This window comes from Carlito syrichta, unplaced genomic scaffold, assembly GCF_000164805.1.
Source record: "Carlito syrichta isolate Samal-C Ts95f unplaced genomic scaffold, Tarsius_syrichta-2.0.1 Scaffold308839, whole genome shotgun sequence".
In the NCBI taxonomy this organism is placed as follows: domain Eukaryota; kingdom Metazoa; phylum Chordata; class Mammalia; order Primates; family Tarsiidae; genus Carlito; species Carlito syrichta.
In genome coordinates, this window is record NW_007252935.1 from 517,415 (window position 1) to 535,574 (window position 18,160).

General features: G+C 37.9%; 1 protein-coding gene across 1 annotated transcript in view; it reads right to left on the reverse strand.

Annotated features, from left to right (window-relative positions):
* Window positions 1–18,160, reverse strand: part of PGM5 (phosphoglucomutase 5) — a 168,704-nt gene that overhangs the window by 125,190 nt on the left and 25,354 nt on the right. Inside the window, exons 3-6 of the mRNA XM_008066062.1 lie at window positions 15,929–16,075; window positions 12,138–12,263; window positions 9,125–9,315; window positions 8,374–8,528 (exon numbers count right to left, since the gene is read on the reverse strand). Coding sequence (XP_008064253.1) covers window positions 8,374–8,528; window positions 9,125–9,315; window positions 12,138–12,263; window positions 15,929–16,075 — 619 coding nt within the window. The remainder of the gene's footprint in view (window positions 1–8,373; window positions 8,529–9,124; window positions 9,316–12,137; window positions 12,264–15,928; window positions 16,076–18,160) is intronic.

The following is an 18,160-nucleotide window of genomic DNA, read 5'->3' on the forward strand; positions in this document are numbered from 1 at the left end:
TAACTTTCCCATCAGATACCAACTCTTACAAACCCCAAATAACAGACTCGAACCATTTTCAGCATCCTTTCTAGAAGGTAAACAAAAAAACCATAGAAGACATATCCTATAAACATCCTATAATGAATCTAGTCCTCATTCTATTTATCAGGGAAAGAAATAAACAATCTTAAATTAAATTAAGGCTGTGGGGAGTTTTTAATAATCAATAACTGCTACGTGGTTGCTTCCTTTCATCTCACTTTAAGTTTATATATGTTAACAGTGTCAATATCCACATATCATTACTAAAAATCTAACTCATTACAAGCTTACCTAAATGTAAATTAAAACCACAAATCAGGCATTATTTTATTGCACCAAAAGAAGACTGGGTAATTATGCACCATCCGTTTTCTTCTCATCATTCAGTTATATATTTCTTTGCAGTCAAGTAGTAGCATCACCAAATTTCTCTTTACAAAAGTCAAAAGAAGCATGTTGGTAGTTCAAAGTAGTTAGAGTTGGAAATAGCTATTTATCAAAGGGAGGCCAAATTTTACCTTGATGATGACCACTTGTATACCCAATCCTGAATTGTACCCCACACCTTTAAAAAAGAAACAAAAATGAAAAAAAGAAATAGCTATTGGAATGGAGGGAATGTCATAGCAAAGGAGGACTTACCAACAAGGTGTCAGACTCAAGCCATGAAAGATAAGGAAGAATAAAGTGGAATGAAGTGGGACAAAGAAAACACATTTCAAGGAGAGAAGCATGTGCAAAGGCACAGAAATGGGAGAGGCCATCGAATTTGGGGAGCAGCATAACACATCTAATGGGCAGGAGTGAAAGATTCCTAATCAGGAGATCATGCATATTGTAAAAATCAGGAAAAGGAATCTCCTTCGACAGTCATTCAAAGCCCACCAAACAATTAAGCAAAAGAGGGAGATGAGCGACTTTCTGTTTTAAAGCGATTGCCCTTGGGGTGATCCAGATTTGAAATGAAGAAAAGGAGGTCTAGAGAGAGGGAGAACAGTTAATTGACTATTATAATAGTCCAAGCAAGATCATGAGAACCTGAAGTAAGACAGTAAAAGCAGGAATGGAGAGGAAAGAGTGATTTAGAAACATTTAAGGGATTCTTTTAACAGAACCCAGTGATTAGTGATACATCAGGAATGAGGCAGAATTCAAAGTCTAGGATTATTATTTGGGTGAAAGGTGATTCACCCAAACACAAGAACAGTGTTCTGCTATTGCGTGCTATTTCCTAGGGTGCCTACCCATTCCCTCTTACTTTTTTGGTTTCCTTAACTTCACTCATGCCCCTATAGTCCAGGTTATTAAGTTACTATTATTAAATTTTCTTTAGTAAACCCCTTTGAGGGTGCTCTCTATTTCCTACCTTGATCCTAACTAGATCAGCAATAAAGAGTTTCAGGACCTGAACTAGATTTTTTTTTTAAATGTGGTACATATACTCAATGGAATATTAGGCAGCCATAAAGAAGAACAAAATTATGGACTTCGCAGCAACTTCGATGGATTTAGTGTCTATAATCCTTAGTGATTTATTTCAGAAACAAAGAACTGACAACCACATGTTCTCACCCATAAGCGGACCCTGAACATTTACCATAATACTATAAGAAAGGGATCAGCAATAGCTGGAATCATAAATAAGGACACCTCATCTCTAACTAGGCAAAGTGGTTCCCAAAGGGAGGCCCAAGCTTCACCTGTATGATGACTATTTATATATCTAATCCTGAATTGTATCCCACATCTTTAAAATTAAATTAAATTAAATTTTAATTTTAAATTAAATTAAATTTTAATTTTAAATTAAATTAAATTTTAATTTTAAATTAAATTAAATTTTAATTTTAAATTAAATTAAATTTTAATTTTAAAAAAGAGTCTCAGGGCAATAACTACTATGACCAAGGGCTTTTTAATGTTACTTTTCTTTGAGTATTGGATACACTTGAACATATTTATCCACCAAAGCAAAGCAATTTCCATCATTCTGCAGCAGAAGCAATGCATGAGAAGCTGAGTAATTAGATATTAGCTCACATCACTTTCTCTGCCATTACTGTCATCCATCATGGCTGATCTGGGAGATGAAATAGCACAGATCTAAAGGATGTGGTAAGAATCAAGGTCACCACAGATCAGTAGATACTTGCATACTTGCAGGATTAACACTGTCTGGATTCCAACAACCAGCTGGGTATGTTCAAGATAAAGTTATAGTACATATTTTAGATTGGGAATTGGCAACAAATGGCTGTAAACTACATTCTGAGGAATAAGTGTTTTCATATGTGTGTGGGTGACTTCTAATCCCAGCAATATCATCAGGTCCATCTAGATGTTTCTGGTATTTGGTCCTACCCATGACCTCCTCAGACAGTCCATCTATGGGTTTCCTATCTAAGTAGGATACTCCCTATCCACCAGTTAGTACTGCCACCAAGTTCATTTCCCCTAGTCTGCATTGCAAGTTGTGTTTCTATATTTTTTCCTTACTTGTTAGTCTTTGTCTTCCCCGTAAGGCTGTAAGTTTCACCATGGGGACCATGTCTAGGACATAGAAAGTCTTTAATAAATATTTATTGAGTGAATTAAAAATGGCAAAAATAAAAGCAAAAAATGGAGACACAAAGAGCACAGAGAGGGCAGAGGAGCACGAATTCCCTTCCCCATCATGCCTGTGGGTGGTGGACCTTAGAAGGCCTTCCTCATAGCCAAAACATACTTCCCAGATTTGGCGTCTTTGGACATATTCAAGGATACTAGCTTTGTTTGAGACTGTAAATATCTCCAGTGAGTAGGGCTTAAGACTGCATGTGTTTGCCTTGTTTTGCACAGGATTCGGCACAGTCCCAAGCACAGATGGGCGCTTCATAAATATTACTGAAGGATGATGACACAGAGGATTATTTAATACCTCCACGTGGGGGGGAGAAGGACCTTGGGCCACAAACATACTTTGAATGTGCTTTACTTCTCAAATTATTTGAACCAAAATGTTTTCAGCAACACAGACTCATCTGCAACCACAAATCAGACACGTTTAGAATGACAAAGCCCCAAAAGAATGCCATCTTTCAAGGCTGAAACCATCTTATTCTGGAGTAAATGGAATCCTTGTTTTAGTGACACTGTAGAGTAGAAATTAAAGACACAAAGTCTTCCCTTGGGGAACCACAATTATGAAACTGTGAACAATAATAGTTTGTCTGAATAATTCATCAGTTTCAAGGACACAAACATCTACCCCCTCCCCTCATTCTGGAATCCCAGGACTTTAGGCAAGTGTGCCATACATGTGTCTCAACTATGTACTCAGTGGGCACATTCCTATGATTTTGTTAATTTTAAAAAATAAGGCGCTATATGGGAAACCATTATCAGGACCAAAATTTTGAAGCCACTTTTATTTTACCTAAAAAGAAAGAAACTTAAAAAGTGTCCAGCATGAGAATCCACCTGGGAGCTACACAACAGAATAAATACCCAAAACAAATCACCACGTCAGAGCCCAACAAAATTCTGAATCCCAACCAGCAAGCATGAATAATCCTTTTAAATGGTCACTTACATATCAGAACAGGTCCTTTGTGAAATTTCTAAGCAAGGCCTCTGGTTTCTGACTGAAACAGAGATTAATTGGGAAGAGGAGGATAAAGTGAAACCAAGAACTACTGGGAAATTTCCACGAGAAAAAAGGACAAATGGTTTTTGTTGTCAGAATAAAACCAGCCTCTCCTGGTCATGGTTTAGAAAACTGCTGGCTAGCCCACAGGAGAGTTGAGCAATATTCTCAACTGGTTTATCAGGGACCCTCCTGATCCAATTGTAGCTGTTGGGCAGATGCAGTAAGTAAATGATATCAGAGGACCTAGTTTTAAATCCAAAACGAATTCCTAATTAGCTGTGTGACTTTGTACAAGTCACTTAACCTCTCTGATTATTGGTTTAATGTCTTTCATATAGGGAGAATAATGCCTATCTCAATTACCTCACTAAAGTATCACAAAGATCAAGTGAGATGACACATATAAAAATTCTTTCTAAATTATAAGATTTCTTAATAAGTGGAGGGTTAAATATACTCCAATATTATTAAATACTCTACATGCCACTCAGGATCCTAATGACTCTGAGTTCTTAATTTCTAGAGATGGTCCCATTTTTGCTTTGTTCCTAAAGTTTTACTGAGTCTTTTTTTTTTTTTTAAGAAAGGGTATGAGTAAATGGTAAATGGGAAGAAAATAAAAACACCAAAAAACCACGGAATCACATATTCACTCTTTGGTGCTGCTAGATATGAATTTTAAACTGAATTTAGTTGACCATCACGAACTTGATGTCAATATCACCTGAGGGAGAAAAGTAAAGTGAGAGGCATCCAAAAGGTAGGTGATTCTTCTCCCCTCTAGTGGAGACTACAGGGTCAATTTACAAAGATGATAAGCAGCAAACAAATGGGAAATTAAATGCATAAAACTATTCCATTTACAATAGCAGCAAAACACAGAACATACTCAGGAATAAATTTAATTAAAAATTGTATAAAACCTCTATACCAAAAACTACAAAATATATGTAAGAGATATTTTTAAAAACCTTAAAGAGAAGTATACCACATTCATGGGTTGAGTCAATATTGTTAAAAACCAATTCTCCCCAGATGTTGATTTTAAAATGTAAATAAAATTCAGAGGATTTAGGATATGTAATTTTCTTTTAATTTGACAGAGAAGAAAAATTGTTGGGGAGTTCACCTGATTTTAGTGTGATATTTACACAAGAATCAACTAGTAGAGAATTCTGAAATAGATCTGCATATACATGGTCAACTGATTTTTAATAAAGGCACCAAGGCTACTCAGGGGAAAGAAAATTCTTTTTAATAAATAGGACTGGAACAACTGGATATGGGGGAAAGTAAAATTTGACCCCCTACCTCATACCATACACAAAAATTAATTCAAAATCATCATAGACATAAATAAAAGTTAAAACTTCAATGTTTCTAGAAAAAGATAAGGAAAACACCTTTCTGACCTTGCAATAAGCAAATATTTCTTATAAATAACAAAATCATATATAACCTTATACTCCATTAATTATAACAAAAATTAATAAACTGGACTTCACCAAAATTTAAAACTTCTGCTCATCAAAAGACTCTACTAAGAAAATAAAAATGCAAGCAACAGGCAGAGAGAAAATATTTGTTATATATATATGACAAAAAAGTAGTATCCAGAATACATAAAGAACTTCTACAAACCAATAACAAAAAGATAATCAGTCCAACTTTCAAAATAAGCAAATACATTTCAAACAGATACATAACAAAAGAAGTTACACAAATGACCAATAAGCATGTGAAAAGGAGCTCAATATCACCAATCATTGAGATGATACAAATCTAAACCACAAGGAAATAATATTTTGTACTACAAGAATGGTTAAAATGAAAAAGAATAGCCATCGAATATTGATTAGGATAGGAGACAGCTGGAACCCTCATATATTGCAAATAAGAGCATAAAATGGAAAATGGTTTGGCAGTTTCTTATAAAATGAAACATACGTCTACCCTATGACCAGCATTCCACTCCTAAATATTTACCTAGGAGTAATGAAGATGTGTCCACAAAAAGACTTGTATAAGAATGCTCAGCCAGGCTCAGTGGCTCAGCCAGTAATCCTGGCACTTTGGGAGACCAAGGCGAGTGGATTGCCTGAGCCCATGGATTCGAGACCAGCCCAGGCAGCTTGGTGAGCCCTCATCTCTACAATAATTCAAAACTTAGCCGGTAGCACACGTCTGCAGTTCTGGCTACTTGGAAGGCTGAGGCAGAAGGATCGCCGGAGCCCAGCAGGTCGAAGCTGGGGTGGCCGTGAGAATACCACTATTCCAGCACTCCACCTGGGTGACAGAGTGAGACTCCAACTCAAAAAAAAAAACAAACCAAAAAAAAACAAAGAATGCTCATAGCAGCATAATTAATAATAGCTAATAACTGGAAACCACCTGAATGTGATATATTCATACATAGCAACAAGAAGGAATGAACTACTGACATATACAATGGATGCAGATGAATTACAAAAGTATGTATTAAATGAAAAAAAAGCCAGTTACAAACAAGTATATGGTATATAGCTGCATTTACGTGAAGTTTAAGGACTGGCAAACATACCTATAGCAATAGAAATTAGGGCAAGCCAGGCTCGGTGGCTCAGCCTGTAATCCCGCGCTTCGGGAGGTGAGTGTCTTGCCTGAGCCCGCAGGTTTGAGACCTGCCCGGGCAACTTGGCGGGACCTCATCTCTACAATAAATCAAAAAATCAGCTGGGCATGGTAGCGCGTGCCTGTAATTCCGGCTACTCGGATGGCTGAGGTGGAAGGATTGCCGGAGCCCAGTGGGTGGGGGCTGCAGAGGCCGGGAGCGGCCACTGCACTCCAGTCTGGGTGACAGAATGAGACTCCAACTCAAAAAAGAAAAGAAAAGAAATCAGGGCGATGGTTGCCTAGAAGGGAATGGAAGAAGACACAGGGAAACTTTCTGAGGTGATGGGAATGCTGTGCCTTTCTTTCTTTCTTTCTTTCTTTCTTTCTTTCTTTCTTTCTTTCTTTCTTTCTTTCTTTCTTTCTTTCTTTCTTCCTTTCTTTCTTTCTTTCCTTTCTTCCTTCCTTCCTTCCTTCCTTCCTTCCTTCCTTCCTTCCTTCCTTCCTTTCTTTCTTTTCTTTCTTTTCTTTCTTTCTTCACTCTGTCACCCAGGCTGGAGTGCAGTGGCATGACCACGGTTTACCAATCCTTTTGCCTCAGCCTCCCAAGTAGTTGGGACTACAGGCAGCACCTGGCTAATTTTTTTAAAAATTTTTTGTAGAGATGAGGTCTTGCTATGTTGCCTAGACTGGTCTTGAATTCCTGGGCTCAACCAATCCTCCCATCTTGGCCTCCAAAGTGCTGGGATTATAGTCATGAGCCACCACGCCTGGCCAATGTTGTGTATCTTAATCCAGGTTATGGTTACACGAATGTACACCTTTTCCAAAACTCATTCACTTGTATCCTTAAGGTTCCACATTTCACTGTATAAAAATTTTATCTCATGAATGAATGAATAATACTCTGAGAAAATAACCACACAATCCAAAAGGTGAGTTTCTGCAAGACAATTGGTCAGGTTTCTTCAAAAATCATCATTAAGTAAAAGAGAAAAGAACTGTGTTAGATTAAAAAAAAATCAAACGATTGAAGAGACATAACAATGTATGCAATGTGTGGTCTTTTGGGATACTACTTTGGGCAAGCCTTCTATAAATAACATGTTAGGGGTACTCAGGGAAAATTTGAATATGATCTTGATTTCAGATGACATAAAAACTTATTAATAGGAAGCTGGCAATTGTTGATGGAAAAGAAAAAGCAGGCCACAAGCAATGTGTAATTTCTAATCTCTTTTTGGTATTAAAAAAGGCAATGTATTAAAATTATATATGCATATGTATATTATGCATTTTAATGACATGCGTATAATATATATGTATAGAAAGAAATCCAATAAGGAATATACATGTATCTATTAACATAAGTAATTCAAGAAAGGGGGCATGATGTTTCCATTTTCTTGCTTGTTTGTCCACAAGAAGCACAGTAATACTTCTATTAATATAGACTGTTTGAAAAAGTAGATTCTGAAATTCACCGCTTTCTAATGCAAGGTAGAAGAAGATGGTAGGCATGAATAGGGTGAAAGGAAGGAACCCTAACTCATTTGGAGCCCCTGCTGAGTGGATGTCAGGCATGTTCCATACACTGTTGACTCCTTTCATTCTCACCTGTGAAGTATCATCCCTATGACGTGTCATCCCTATCTGTATAGAGCTTATAAGGGTACAAGCTAGCATTTTACTGGAATACAGTATGACTTCAATACTCATATTCTTCCCACCTCACTTAGACAAAATTTCAGATTAAGAAAGTTCTGTTGCTAAACATTTATGTAGTATTTACTATGCACCAGGCACTCTGCTAAATGTTTTACATGAATCACCTCATTCATACCATATAACCAACCCATATAAAGATGCTACTATTATTATCCCCATTTTACAGATAAGAAAACTGAGGCACAGAGATCAAGTCTCCCTACTTTCCATAGCTAATAAGTGGCAGAACCAAGAATGGCAGGCCCCCTGATCCTCCAGCTCCTACAGAGTATACCGTATCATATCTTTAAGTTCTCAAATTTTCAACAAGTTCCCAGTGGAGTCTGAGTGCCAGCTACTGACAGAAGAGACATCGACATCAGAGGTCTACCATAAAGCTTTTCACAGTGACATTCTTGCTTTACCTGTCCAGAGCTGTGCTTGTTGGCATACTCCTTCCAAATCCGCGGACCCCCATCTGACGGAAATATGGAATGCAAGAGAGGTTGGCGGCAATGATGGCCAGGGAGTCAGAAGGGCTCACAAAAAAGCCATTTTGGCCTAGGATCATATAACGGTCCTGGAGGGAGGAATGTGAAAATGATCAGACAGAAGCATCTGCTGCTAGCAGCCCGCTCCTGTAATCATCACAAGCCACTTTATTGCCATCTTATGTTTAACAATTGCTAATAACTTAAATGAGGCCAAAGAGAGCATGGGAAACCACCTTCTAAATCCCAGAATACCAAGGATCCAGAATCTTGACACAGCTAAGAAAGCGTACCAACTGTTGAAATGTGGATGACTACCTCATGCTTAGTAGCCTCTAGATACTTAATTCTTTCTTTTCCCTAAATGTAATGCAGAATTCTTGCAGAAATAGCTGGTTCCTAAACTTGCTGCTTTCAGCAAAACCAGCTGTAAATAAAGATTTATTGCGTTTTTTTTTTTAAAGAAACAACTTCTTTATACCGTCATGCTAATCTGGAACTAAGAAAAGTAATGACTATTTAATTGCAATATTTAGCCATTAAGCAGAAGAGCAGATGGAGAGCCAGTTGGGATACACATGTCCCATACATGTTAGATCCAGATGTGTTCACTCACTTGCTGATTTCCAGTGCTTGGTTCATTATATGGTCAAGGGGTCAGCAGGCAGAACATTTTCCTACTTACCCCATCAGCATCAAATGCAGCTCCAAATCCATACTCTCCTCCCTTCATGGCTTCCAGAAGAGTTGTTGCATATGTAAGGTTTGGGTCAGGATGTTGCCCTCCAAAGTCTTCCAGGGGAACACAGTTTATTGCAGAATTGGCTGGGGCCCCCAACTCATCACACAGAACTTTTCTCACATAGGGTCCCATAACTAAAAAGAGGTACACAACAATATGAAACATTTGCAGAGCCCTCTCCCCAGGGTATTTTGTTCTGATTAGAATAGAAAAGACCATTTAATACCCCCGAAGAAAAAGATAAATTTACAGGCTTTTTCAAGACATATTTGAGAATAATATTTACTTTACTGTTTATTGAACATCTACACATGTTAGAAATATAGAAAGATATATTCAATAATCTAGTTACACGAATTTTTTTCTCCCAAAACTTTTTCTAAAATGTTGCTAGGGGGAAAAAAATCAACTATGTAGCAATGGTTCATTGTCTGTTGCTTTTCGTGTATTCAAAGCTTTAGCTGAACATATGCAAAAGCACTAAAGGGCCCTAGCAATGTTCCTGTCTCTGTAATCATTTGAACTCTGCCAAGTGTATAATTAACATTATAAACCACTGATGCATATAAAACTAAGCACGTTTTTATAAAATGAATGTTAAGGGATAGTATTTTCCAGTTCAGTGAACATTATGGAGTGCCTAGCATGAAACGCCTAGATTAGGAACTGAAGGAATCATCTTGGAGTGATGCAAGCTCCTGTTGAAGCGGTAGGTTTCTATGTCACCCGCCTCTTAATCCTGTAATGAGACGAGTTAAAGTTATAGATGAGTGACTATAGTGGTAAGACTAAGGGAGAGATGCCATTCATGACACACTGACAAAATAGTGAGATGTAAGGACTTGAGAGAAGCCATGGCCACCGATAAGGTTTCAAGGAGGAAGCAGCACTTCTGGGAGGACTTGAAGGAGGACTGTACATTTGGCAGGGATCAGGACTGGGGAGACCACCCAAATGTAATATTTTTGACAAGAAAATAGAGCCTGAGGTGGAACATAGGGCACATTTAGGGACCAGTGTGTAATCCTGTTAGCTTAAGTATATGTAAAGTAATGCTTCCAATTTATCTTTCCACCAATACAACACAGTTCTCAACAGAGACATCACTTGATTTCACCCTCCCAATGCTATTCCCCCTTCCTCAGGATGCAGCATTTGTGGTTTCTTTTGAAGCACTACCCCCTTCCCCATTTCAGTTTGTGTGGTCTGTTTGAGGTTCAATGCCACTTTCTCCAAGGCTGGGAAGGCGACCTCTATCTGTTCAATCAGTGTCCCTCATGCCCCAACCAGAGTAACTGATTCAAAGACGGGCATGTAGTACAAGTCAGACAATGAGCTCAAGTCCAGAGACATTGCTCAAATTATAGGGAAGGAGAAGCTGATATAGTTTGGATGGCTGTCCCCTCTAAATCTCATGTAGAAATGTGATCCTCAGTGTTGGAGCTGGGGCCTAGAGGGAGGTGTTTTGGGTTATGGGTGTGAATCCCTTGTGAATGGCTTGGTGCCATTCTCAGGAATAAGTGAGTTCTTGCACATAGGTTCATGTGAGAGCTGGTTGCTTAAAGGCACCTGGCACCATCTCCCTCTCTCTCTTGCTCCCACTTTTGCCATGTGACATGCTGTCTCCCCTTGCCTTCTGCCACGAATACAAGCTTCCTGAGGCCTCACCAGAAGCTAAGCAGATGCCAGTGCTGTGCAGAACAATGAGCCAATAACTCTCTTTTCTTTATAAATTACCCAGTCTCAGGTATTTCTTTATAGCAATGCAAAAAGGATGAATACAGAAGCTGTTTTCCCTCTAGGCCAGATAATGCTAAGGCAAAAACCTGAAAGATCTTTTTCTGGATAATATGATCAGTCCCATTGGAAAGAACACAATAGCCCAGACAGAAGGCCTTAGAGTAAAGTCCAAGGAGGATAAAAATCACAATAGGCTCAGGGTTCCCAATAGGCTTTTTTCATGCCTCACTCTTAAACATGCCAGGCTTCCAAGGATCAATAAAATTTTGAGAACTGCACTTAAGATGAGGCTAAAAAAACAAAGAGTCAAGGGAAACACAGAAGAAACACATTATAGAGGAAGAAGAAAACTTTTAAAAATATATCAGAGCAAGGCTTGGTGGCTCAGTCTGTAATCCCAGCACTTTGGGAGGCCGAGCCCATGGGTTCGAGACCAGCCCAGGCAACTTGGCGAGACCTCGTCTCTACAATAAATCAAAAATTAGCTGGGTGTGGTAGTTCCAGCTACTTGGAAGACTGAGGTGGACGGATCGCCCGAGTCTAGCAGGTCGACGCTAGGGTGGCCGTGAGTGTGTCACTGCACTCCAGCCTGGGTAACAGAATGAGACCTTGTCTCTACAATAAATCAAAAACTAGCTGGGCCTGGTAGTGTGTGCCTGAAATTCCAGCTGCTTGTAAGGCTGAGGCAGAAGCATCGCTGGAGCCCAGCAGGTCGACGCTGGGGTGGCTGTGAGGGTACCACTGCACTCCAGGCTGGGCGATGGAGTGAGACTCCAACTCAAAGAGAGAGAGAGAGAGAGAGAGAGAGATGAATACTAAAACAGCTGAAGAGTTGAAAAAGGTTGTCTCCTGAAAGCAAGAAATTGAGGGAAGAAAAGAGTTGGGGATAAATTTCTTTTTCTTGATAAACCTTGAGCTATTTGACTATTTAAACTATGGCATGTACTGTGATCAAATAAATAAATAACTACAGTTTTACTCTAACCACCCACCCTCTAGCATACATAGCCTCAAACTCATTTGTTCAACTTGTGTTTTCTTTTACATCAAAAGAAAGAAGTTAAAGTCCTGATATTTTCCAGAGCATTCCAAATATCAAACACACATATGTTGTGGAAATATCTATGAATTCAACCTTCTTCATAATCTTAGAAACCCAACATTTGTGGAAGTCTTCATTTCTTGCCCACTGATGTATAGAAGACGATGAGCTTACCTCCATGCATCGCATCAACGCGGATCTTCAGTTGGCCGGGCCCAGTCAGCACACTCTTGATGGCATTAAAGTCAAAGATGGTTCGAAGGAGGTTCAGATAGATATCCACTGGGTCCACTATCTCCACTAAAGATAAGAAAACAAAGGGAAATGCCAATGACCGCACCCGTGAAAGATATTTGGAAGCATAAAAGAGAATCACTACCCTTGTAGCATGAAATTCTGAACACAATCTCATCAGAATGAAATTCTGATCACAGTCTCATTAGAACCCCACACATTATGTAGAAAGTAGACAAAATCACAATCGAGGCACAATCAAGATACTAAAAAATTGTAAGATAATCAATGGGTATAAATAATAAGTTATAAGTTATTTGCGAGTGATCACAAAGATCTATACCACAAGATCTATACCATGGAATACCATGTAACCACAAAGAACGTAATCATGTCCTTCATAGCAACATGGGTACAGATGAGGCCATTATTCTAAGCAAACTAACACAGAAACAGAAAACTGAATACTGTATGTCTTCATTTATAAGTGAGAGCTAAACACTGGGTACACACAGACATAAAGATGGGAATAACAGACACTGGGGAATTCTCAAAATGAGGAGGGAGGGAAGAAGACAAGGTTTGAAAAACTATTCATTGGGTACCATGCCTTTAATCATACAACATACCCATGTACCAAACCTGCATATGTACCCCTTGAATCTAAAAAAATAAAATTACAAACAACAAAACAAAAAACTTAGATAAAAATATGCCCTGTTATTCTTGCCCTACCTTCCTGCTGCCACCTCTCTCCCAAACAATGCACACATCTCAATGCTAAGAGGCATCTTGGCATATCCAGTTGCCTTTCCTGTGAGGGGGGCCAAAGAATGACTCAGCTGGTATGAAACAAATCAGGGAGTGACCTCCTTGTGACCCCTATTTTTTAAATGCCATTGCACCTACCAGATCCAAGTGTGAAATTGGTGAAGTATTCCTGAGTGTGCCTGAAATCTCATGCCCGATCTATTACCCAGTTGCCAGGTGAATGGCAAATATCTAGAAAGCCCTATTAAACGCAAATGCTGTCCAGTTTCTGGCACTCCCTAATGACCAAAAATTCAAAATGAGTCTTTTTCATTTATTTGACATACCAAAACCACAGAATACATTACATTTTTCAAATGTGGCAATCAGCACATAATGAATGCTCAGAAAGTATTTTTCCTAGAAGTAGTAAATAGTTGACACTTTAGGAACTAAAATTAGTCCAGGAACCCGGTTTTTTAAATTTGTAGTTACATTTTAAAATTGTGTATATTGTTTTTGAAATGTTTCAAATACACACTGCTTTGGAATCCTGAAATACTTAAACTTGCACTGAAGATATTACCAATTCACCTTCAATAATTTTTAGTAAATACATGTGCAATATTTAATGGATGAGATTTTAACATGTGATATGAAATTATCCCTTTATCTGTCAAATACATAGCTAAATATTTTTTATTGCACTTAATGTACTATATGTCTATTCAAATATAATGTAATTATTTTTTAAGGAACATAGAGGTTTTTTGTTTGTTTTTTTGGGGTTTTTTTTTGAGTTGGAGTCTCACTCTGTCACACAGACTGGAGTGCAGTGGCTGCTCCCAGCCACCGCAGCCTCGACCTGCTGGACTCCGGTGATCCTTCCGCCTCAGCCTTCCAAGTAGCCAGAATTACAGGCATGCGCTACCACGTCCGGCTGATTTTTTGATTTATTGTAGAGATGAGGTCTCACCTGCCCAGGCGGGTCTCAAACCCGCGGGCTCAGGCAATCCACTCACCTCAGCCTCCCAAAGGCGCAGGATTACAGGCTGAGCCACCGAGCCCGGTGAGTTTTTAATTATCTTTTGACATAAGGGACATATGAATCTATAAATTAATTAAAATTAATCTATATTAACTATACGCTTAAAACATTTAACATGGTAAATTTATGCTGTGTTAAATTGTGTTATGCATATTTTACCACAATTAAAAAATTAATCTATAAAATAAAAGGAATAAACTACTATTCCCTGAGTAGTTTAGAAGTTGTACTCACTCTGTATTATAGGATAATATTTTTGGCAATTTCAAATACATTTGGTATTTGCAACAGACAACACATGGTAAATGTGAAAAACAGAAATATGAAAAACAAGGAAGCAAGAAGGAAGCAAAAGTTGAAAGTTCACATCAAATAGTGCATGCTCTTGACACTTTAAGGTGAAATGCCAAGGACTAATTTGTTTCAAATTAACTCAAGCTTTGCTCAACATTTGAAGCAAAAAAAAAAAATACCACATATAAATTATCCCAAATGATTATCTCCAAATTTTTCTTGGGAGCCAGGAAATCCCTCTACTCACTTCCTGGTATCAATAGCAGTTCATAAAATTCATGCAACTGGCAGTGCGGCTGCAGCAATAGGTCTGAATTTGAGCTCACCAAAGATTTGGGTCCTTTGGATAACTATAAAAATTGAGAAGATAAAAGCAAGAAAGAAGGGAAGAGAAAGAGAGAGGGAGGAAGGGAGGGAGGGAAGGAAAGAGAGAGGGAAGGAAACCTTTCTGACGACAATGCCTTCCTTTTTTGGTCATCTGATAGCCCAGTCCTTCTAAACACATGTAATCAGCATACTTAAGTCATTTTGTTTAATATCACATATCCTTTGTCTTTAGTTATTCAGCCATTCCACGTGTGTGAATGCATACACGTATGCATATTCCCGGCTAGATTAATAAAAAGCAGTCACTAGTGCTTCCAGTGAGTATCACATAGCATTCAATAAATTTCAGCTTACTAGCTAAGCAAACAACTGATTCAAAACTTTTCATGGAAGATTGGCCCAACACTGTGATCCCTGCACAGATCATTTGAAGCTTTACTCTGCGCCTAAAATTCCTTGCGGCCGTGAATCAGGCATCCTTTTAGCTAAGTTAAATTACTTGTAAAATAAGGATACTACCTTAACACAACCTTAAAAGCTGATAGAGGCACTAAAGGAGTAAAACATATTACTTCTACTGCTATTCATGTGCTTCTAGGAAAAAGCAACAGGATAAAAAGGAGGGGGGAGTTATGTACACATACATGGTATTAATGTTGTTGCTGTATGATTCAAAATGAACATATAAAATAAAAGGTCACGCTCTGAGTACTTGAGAAGTGGTATACCATAAGATAATGTTTTTGGCAATCTCATCCTGTTTCTTTAATTCCTGAACCATTTGCCTAAATACATTTGGTAGTTACTGAATTTCTTTGTAAATCTCCTAACACAGTACTAGGTATAGAGCAGGTCATCACTAAATTGTACATTAAAGTAAGCTGAACTCCATTCTTGCTTGGAAAAAAAACTCCTACCTTCTAAGAGAAATGTAATCACCTCATTGACTTGTTAGGTCGCTTCTTAGCTAGCTAAGGTATCCCAACATCTTCACCTTAATTGCTTAGAAAATCAAAGACAAGCTTTGGCAATTCACAGATTATTCTTGGAATGCTATAACGGAGTCAACCATGAAACTGTTCTATGTTGAAAATGATACAGAGTTTGGGAAGTGATTTTTGCAAGTTTCCAGTTCTGAATGACCAGCTGCTCCTATTTCTTCTCTCTGTACCATATTCAGTTTCCTTCTACTTATCAAGAGTCCCTGAGATTGATGATGCAATAAATTTCATGAGTGTGCTTCCCTGCAGAAACCACAGATACCCTCATCCACAAAGTTATTCTAGCTTCTTCAAAATATAATCTCTATTACCTCTGAATGGTTTGAATTTGTTCTCCAAATCAAATTCTTGTCTTCCTAGTCGAGACAGGTCAATTCGAAGATCAGGACATATGGCATATTCTTCAATTGTTTTGCTGATCTGATAGATTTTGTCTGAGACGACATCTGGTGCAGGACCTAAAATTTGAACAGCAAAAATACACTTTTTTAAAAGTCTCAAGGATTTCAGTAAGAGATATGTTCCTATCCTCCTCCACAAAGCAGGAGAAAGATATATTTGTTCTCTAAACAAGAACAACAGTTCACAGTTCAATTAGCCCTGGTTTTTCTTATGCTGTATTCATCCACTGTAGAGGAAATTGGTCAGCCTCACCTGTTCTATGTAGACTATAACCCACATGTTTGTTTGAACAGCAAAAATACACTTTTTTAAAAGTCTCAAGGATTTCAGTAAGAGATATGTTCCTATCCTCCTCCACAAAGCAGGAGAAAGATATATTTGTTCTCTAAACAAGAACAACAGTTCACAGTTCAATTAGCCCTGGTTTTTCTTATGCTGTATTCATCCACTGTAGAGGAAATTGGTCAGCCTCACCTGTTCTATGTAGACTATAACCCACATGTTTGTTTTAATTCACTTCTAAGCAATGATGCATCTTCCCTAAAAATAGTTTCACACCTGCCAGGGAGACCCGGTTATGTAATCAGCTTTATTCAGGATATGAGACACAAACAGGATATGCATTTGACAGAAGTGAGGGGTTCCAGATTTACACTGCAGTTTCCCAAGGGCACCTACAGAAACTAAATATGATATCCACTCCTAGCTGGGCTGCCTAGTTGATGTGTGAGCTTAACAGGGTAAATTAATTATTTTATGCAACTCACAATGTTTAGTCACTCCCAAGTTCTTAAAATAAGGTTTAACTAAAAATATTTGATGCATTTCCTAGGAAGTTCAAGTTGACAATTAAGTAGTAATAAACTTTAAGTGAATTGAAAGTGAAATCAATACTTCTTCACGTTTTGGCTTTTTTTTCTTTTAAAAGTGCATATCTTAATGCACGCCAATTTAGATTTTTTTTTTTTTTTTTGCAACAAGTTTGGGGATCAAATAAATAGATTGAAAGAGCTAAAATATAAATGATTGATGGATGACAACAGATAGCTCTGTATGTGAATATCCCAATCCTTAGAGATGAACTGTTCAATAAAATAACCACTAGTCACATTGTATACATGTATCAAAATATCACATGTACACCAAAAATACGTATATATGATTTTTTTTAAAGGATATGGTAAACCTACGGGTACTCATTTGAAATAAATTTTAAAATATTAAAAGAATACCCAGAGATTTTGAAGTGTGTAAAATAAACAAATAAATGAAAAATGGAAAAGCTATTTAAGAAAAGCTTTTTTAATTTTATGTACTCCCATTTATTTTTGCTTTGTATTCTGAGCTTTTGGTATGATATCCAAGAAATCATTGCCAAGGTCAATGTCAAGGAGCTTTTCCCTTATGTTCTCTTCTAGGAGTTTTATGGTTACAGGTCTTATGTTTAGATATTTTATCCAATTTGAGTTGATTTTTGTGTGGTGTAAGAGAAGGATCCACTATCATTCTCTCGCATGTGGAAATTCAGTTTTCCCAGCACCATTTATTGGAGAGACTATCATTTCCTATTGTGCCTTCTCAGTGGCTTTGTCAAAAATTTGTTGACTACATATGTTGTTTATGTATTTTGGGGCTGTCTATTCTGTTCCATTGGTCTATGTTTCTGTTTTTATGCCAGTACCATACAATAGCTCTGTAATATACATTTTTAAGTTTTTAATTTTTTTTTAAGTTGGGGTCTCACTGTTGCCCAAGTTGGAATACAGTGGTACAATCACAGCTCACCACAGCCTTGACCTCCTGGGCTCAAGTGATTTACCTACCTCCTAAGTAACTGGAACTACAGGTGTGTACCACAATGTCCAGCTTTTTTTTTATTTCTTTCTTCCATACAGACAAGCTCTCACTCTGTTGCCCAGGCAGGTCTTAAAATCCTGGGCTCAAGCAGCAATCCTCCGGCCTCAGTCTCTCAAAGTGCTGGGATTACAGGCATGAGCCACTGCACCCAGTCTACAACATAATTTTAAATCAGCAAGTGTGATGCCTCCAACTTTGTCCTTCTTTCTTAATGTTGCTTTGGTTATTTGGGTTTTTTAATGGATCCATACAAATTTTAGTGTTATTTTTCTATTTCTGTGAAG